This window comes from Elephantulus edwardii, unplaced genomic scaffold, assembly GCF_000299155.1.
Source record: "Elephantulus edwardii isolate Elephantulus edwardi_28Jun2011 unplaced genomic scaffold, EleEdw1.0 scaffold00034, whole genome shotgun sequence".
Taxonomy (NCBI): domain Eukaryota; kingdom Metazoa; phylum Chordata; class Mammalia; order Macroscelidea; family Macroscelididae; genus Elephantulus; species Elephantulus edwardii.
This window is the reverse complement of record NW_006399784.1, coordinates 13,811,923-13,818,257: the sequence shown is the minus strand read 5'-3', so window position 1 is coordinate 13,818,257 and position 6,335 is coordinate 13,811,923. Positions and strand designations below refer to the sequence as shown.

General features: G+C 36.4%; 1 protein-coding gene across 1 annotated transcript in view; it reads right to left on the bottom strand.

The window, feature by feature from the left end:
* ASIC5 (acid-sensing (proton-gated) ion channel family member 5) overlaps window positions 1–6,335 on the bottom strand; it is a 77,641-nt gene that overhangs the window by 14,600 nt on the left and 56,706 nt on the right. Inside the window, exon 7 of the mRNA XM_006884491.1 lies at window positions 5,048–5,104. Within this exon, the coding sequence (XP_006884553.1) occupies window positions 5,048–5,104 (57 nt within the window). The remainder of the gene's footprint in view (window positions 1–5,047; window positions 5,105–6,335) is intronic.

The following is a 6,335-nucleotide window of genomic DNA, read 5'->3' as shown; positions in this document are numbered from 1 at the left end:
TAGCCACAATTTGTTGTGATCCACACAGTCTAATGCCTTTTCATAGTCAATGAAACACAGCACTCTTTGCTCTAGTACATTTTTGCTCTAGTACCTTTTGCTTTCAGTCAGGATCCCTCTGACTTTGGCGATAATGTCTGCAGTGCCACGGCCCCTTCTAAAATCAGCTTGTATTTCTGGAAGTTTTCAATGTACTGTTCCACTTGTTTTGGATATTCTTTAGTAGGTTTTGTTTGTGTGTAATATCAGTGATATTGTTCTATAATTTCCACACTCTGTTGGGTCACGTTTTTTGGAAATAGGAAGAAATAGGAATCTCTTCTAGTCAGTTGGCAAGGTCCTCCAGATTTCTTGGCACAGAATCTGGTGAGTATGTCCAGGGCAGCACCTATTTGTTGGTATATGCCAATTGGTATTCCATAAATCCCTGGGGCCTTGTTTTTTGCCAAATCCTTCAGAGCAGCATGAATTTCATCACCATTGCCTCTTCATCATATATTATTTCATGAAATTCTTCTATGTCAGATAGTTCTTTTTGGTACAGTGACTTTGTGTACTTTCCATCTTCTTTTAATGCTTCCTGGATCCTTTAAGAGTCTGCCCATAGCATCCTTAAGTGTTGCAACTTGAGGCTTGAATTTTTTCTTCAGTTCACTTAGGTTAAGAAGTGTCGAGTGATTTTGATTTTCCAACTCCAGCTCTTCGCAGAATTCATTATAGCATTTTCTTTTGTTTTCCTGAGCTACTTTTTGCAATCTTCTGTTCAGCTCCTTAACTCCTTTTTTTCTTGCCTCCGCTTTGGCTCAAGCACAATATTCAGAGTATTTTTTGACATCCATCTTTGCCTCTTTTTCCTCTTCTGTCTTTGTAATGACTTTTTGCATTCTTTGTGGATCATATTCTTGATCTTCTCCCACAGTTCATCTGAACTTCATTCATTAGTGTTCAAGGCATCAAATCTGTTTCTGAGTTGGTTTTTAAACTCAGGTGGGATAGACGCAAAGTAGAATTTTGGTTCCTGTGGATTTGATTTAACCTTCCTTAGTTTTTAGTTTGAGCTTGCATATAAGTAGTTGATGGTCTGTTTTGTAGTAGGCATGTGGCCTAGTTTTCACAGCTGATAGGGAGTTTTTCCAATGATTCTTTCAACAGATGTTGTTTTGTGTACCATAGTGTAGGAATTGACCCATAGCTGACCCTCTGGTGGGTTTTCATGGGCAGTTAATCACACAGGAGGAGATTGCCCGTCCTTCTCCTAAGGAGCAGCTGGGGGCACCTACCACATGCCTTTGGGATTGTAGTGTAGCCTCTTGCCACTAGGCCACCAGAGCTCCCTTTCACAGATGTAATTGATTTAATTCTTGTGAGTACCTTCAGGTGAAATCCATTTGCATAGTCACCAGTTACATTTCTTAGAATAGAATATGTATACCATATCTGCTAGTCTACTCAAGTGTGCTCTATTGTACATCAGTTTTAGAGGCCTGTTATTTTGGAAATGGATGACCAATACTTCCTAGTCTGAAACCAAATTTTTAAAGATTTATATTGTAGGCATCATAATGCTATATTTTGGACAGAAGTGTAGCTGATTATACTTGAAGAATAAAACTATTTGGCAATTAAGTTATTTAAATATTGAAAAAGTTTATTGCTTAAAAAGAAGTATGTATCGCACACAGTCACGGTTTTTCTTTTTTAAGTTAAGAAAACTGTTTACACCACAATAAGATAAGCAACTGGATCACAAAATGGGCACAGGATATGAACAGACTTTTCACCAAAGAAGACATTAAGATGGCAAACAAACACATGATGAAATATTCAAAATCCCTAGCTCTGAGATGCAAATCAAAACAACTATGAGATTTCATCTCACTCCAACAACAACAGCAAAATTCAACAGAGCAGCAAACAACTAAGGCTGGCAAGGTTGTGGAGAAACTGGAACCCTTATCCACTGTCGGTGAAAGTGTAAAATGGTACATCCATTATGGAAGGCAGTATGGTGTTTTTTTTTCCAAAAAGTTTGAAATAGAAATACTATTTGAAACAGCAATTCCACTACTGAGTATATACTCTAAAGAAATCAGAACTGCCACCCAAACAGATAAATGCACATCCTTATTTACTGATGTATTGTTTACAATTGCAAAAAGATAGAAACAACTCAAGTGCCCATCAATAAATGGATAGAGGAGCTGTGGTCTATTCACACAATGGAATACTATGCAGCACGGAAAAAAACAAGAAACTCATAATATATGCAAAATGGGTAACCCTGGAGGACATTATGCTGAGTGAAATAGCTCAGTCACTAAAGGACAAATACTGCAAGTTCTCTGTAAACTTTCATTAAAATCTCAATTAAAAATACTAATTGAAAAAGGCTCCAAAAAAGTGTTTAAATGGAAGAGATTAGAACTCTCATATAATGATGATTAGAAAGTAAAATGGTACAACTACTATGTAAAGAAATTTCATGATTCAGTAATCCAGTTACTTGGAAGCAGAAATGGCATTCACTTCCTAAACAACATGCCTCAGGAAACCCTATGAACTTTGATGAATGAGGATCTTTATAGAAAGGCTTCAGGCCTTTTGTTTACAGGGTCACAATGAGTCATGCTCAACACAATGGCAATCAATGACAACAATCCAGTTATTAAGTATATAACAAGGAAATAAGATCGAAGACACAACATACACACTGTTTAAAACAGTAAAGTGTTGTAAAAAAAATCCATGTGTCTGTTAATGGATAAATGTTAAAGAATTATATTTATGATATATTTAAGAATTATATTTAAAGCATTATAGAGTATTATACACTACTAAAAAGGATAGTAACATAGATAAATCTAAAACAGATTTTTCTGAGTGACTCAAGTGAGTCACAAAAGAATAATTACGGTATAAGACCACTTTCATAAAATGCTAAAGAAATGTTTACAAACAAAATCAATCCTGGTGGAATAGAAAGGTAGGAATAGAGTAGTAAAAATTAATAAAACAGATAAATTATGTGAACAGAAGGGTAATATTTCATAAGGGGTTAATGAAACGCTATCATTAATTAATTGCATTTATCAACAGTAATTGTTATAAAACAAAATGTCAGTGAATGATTGCATGAAAAACCAATGATTTGTAAAAACTTTACTGAAATAAAAATTTAAAATAAAAAACGTAATATATTTATTAAAAATGAATGTCTAAAGGGATGGTCACCTAAATTAAAGATTAATTTTTAGAGTACTGTAATATTTATTAAATTTTAATAGTTTTTTGTAGCTGCAGTCTACAGTTTTCACAAAAATGTTTTACTTGGTATCATAAGAAAACAATATTATTTTTATTATTAACTTTTTTAAAAATAGAAAAAAACGTCTGTTATTTAGATATAAAAAATTGAAAGCTTTTACTATTACTTGGTTATGCTGTGTCTTGAACTTATGGTTTGTTTTATTTGTTCTTATTTGCTTGTTAGTCTCTATCTAGGGCTATAAAAGCTATTCTTTTAATTTTAGGATAATTTAGTAGACTTCTCAGGTACTAATCTAAAGGTTGATTGTTTGAACTCAGTTCTGTGGGATATGACTTGGTGCAGTTTTACTTTGTCACATGAAGATGCTCCCTGCTGCTGAGACATTACATAACAAACTAATGGAAATGAAAGCAAATTACACTAGACATGGCCTGAATTAGGTGTATCTTAGTCCTCAAACTAACATTGCTCCTCCATAATTTGGAGAGATCCCCAATTGCAGACTTTCCCAATGTATTATGTATGTCTCCTAATCTCCCGACTGCTGGTCCCAAGTGTAATGATTGTGGATCCAAGTAAGATGAAGTAGTTGACAGTTTCAATCTTTTCCCCATCTATCATTATGTTGCCTATCGGTCCAATGGTGAGGATTTTTGTTTTCTTGATTTTGAGATGCAATCTATATTGAACAGTGAATAAGGATGACAGAAAAAGAACTAATGTCTTTGAATTGTGGTGTTAGAGAAGAGTACTGAATCCTCAACCAGATGGACTGACACAGTGATTGCTGTTAGGGACCTGAGTATGTCAAACAGTGTGAGGATGGCACAGGGTAGGACAGTGTCAGATCTGTTGTTCATAAGGTTGTACTCAACTTGGTAACAGCAAATAACTCTGTGTGTGTGTGTGTGTGTGTGTGTGTGTGTGTGTGTGTGTGTGTTTAGTTAGCTAAGTGGTTGGATTCTGGAAGATGGTTTCTCTTGTCTCCGTGAGGGTTGGGTGTGGGCTATTTGGTTAGGTGGTGTTTTTTTGTTTTTTTTTTTTCTGTTCACAATCAGGTGTGAGCTGATTGGATTTGTTGGATTTAGCTAACAATGAACTGTGGGCTGGAAGTCTCTCAGATTACAGCCAACAAGGACCTGGTGGACTGACCTTGTATTTAAAAGGTGGAAGGGCCCTGGGGCCTGGTGTTGTGTTTGGGATGAATATTTTTTTAATATTTTTTAATTTTATTATTTTTTTGTGTGTGTACCGTCAAATTGGATTTGACTAGTATAGGAGGAGATTGCCCCTCCTTCTCCAGCACAGCATCTGGTGGATTTGAACCATGCACCTCTGGGATTTCAGTGCAGCTTTTTTCCACTAGGCCACCAGAGCTCCCCTGGATGAAGTGGTACAGCACTGGTCTATCAATTTGCTGTACTGAAGTAACTTGCGGTTGCTGTGATGCTGAGTGCTGTGCCACTAGTGTGTCAAATGCCATAATGGTTACCCACGGTGAACAGTGTCTGGTGGAGCTTCCAGATTGATTCAGGTTTGGAAGCAGGAGTGGCATCCACTTCCTAAACCACATGCCTATGGAAACTCTATAAACTTGGAGGAATGATGATAGCTATAGAACCAGTGTTCAGGTCTTTTGTTCATACTGTCACTAGGAGTTGTGCTCGACTTGATGGCACTTAACAACAGGTTATATGGAATATGATTTAATCTTATTATTCTTAGATACCGTTATAAAAATACTGAAAAAAATTTAAAAATAAGTATTAAATTACTTACCAAGTACAGGAGAAACACAGTTGTAAAACTTTTGTAGGTCACACTCTATCCCATTTCCTTAAAAACAATGAATGTAACAAAAACAAACAAAAACAAACAATGAATGTATTATAGAGACACTTTAATCTTCTAAAAAAGAAACATACTGATAAACATATCTTTCTTACCTCTTTACCTACCTACACAAACTAGCACTTTTGAAAGAAAATCATAAAAACAGAAGAACACTTAATGAAAAGATACATTGGATCCCATTTTTAGGACACCTTCAAGATATTTTGGATGCCTTTCATATTCTTCTTCCTTTTCATTTCTGTACATGTTCTCAGTAGGAATATACAAGTCCTACTTTCTAGGAGTGGGTTGGAGTCAGGCATTCTGTTCTATCCTATGCTATAGTATTTGCTAATCACCAGCTGTAGAGTTGAGATAAATAGGAAAGTCACAACATGCCAAAGATGATTTAATCTAGGGCTTATAAATGTTTTTGTTGAGTACCATTGAGTCTAACCTGACCCATAGCCGACCCTTCAGTTCATTTTTAGAGGCAGTTAATCACAAGGGAGGAGATTCCCCTCCTAATTAAATCGTGGCAAAACTGAAACAGAACTAGATATGAAAAACACTAGTTTATAGATGACTAGCAAAATGTAAAAAAAATAGGAATCAATTCTCTGCTAGACATTTACTCTATTTGAAAACAAGGGCAGCATAGCATGCTCAATGTCATGGACGTGATAAATGTAGAAGATGCAGAAATGGGACAAGAGTCCAGTCTTATCTATCCTACTTTCTTGTCCCATCAAATACTCACCTCGGATATCTGTGATTCTGGAAAACTTTAAATTGCATTTAGAAAGGACCTAAGTTACTTTTCCAGCCAAGAGGGAAGAGTTTCCCAATAGTGAAATAGTTTGGGTTGATTACACTTATATGTTGTTCTTGTTGTTGCTATGTGCTGTCGAGTCGCTTGCGAAGCATAGCGACCCAGGGTACAACAGCCCTAAACTCTGCTCTGTCCTGTGCCAATCGCACAGGCTCTGACACTTCCATCCCAATTAACCCAGTAACTGAATCAATTCACCTCATAGAGGGTCTTCCCCTCCTGAGCTGTCCCTCCACCCTCCCAAGCATGATGTTCTTCTCCAAGGAACTGTCTCTCCGCACAACATGTCCAAAGTATGTTAGATGGAGCCTCAGAATCCTTGCTTCCAAGGAGCCACCTGGTTTAACCCTTTCCAGGATGAATCTGTTTGTTTTCCTAGCAGTCCATGGTACCCTCAATACT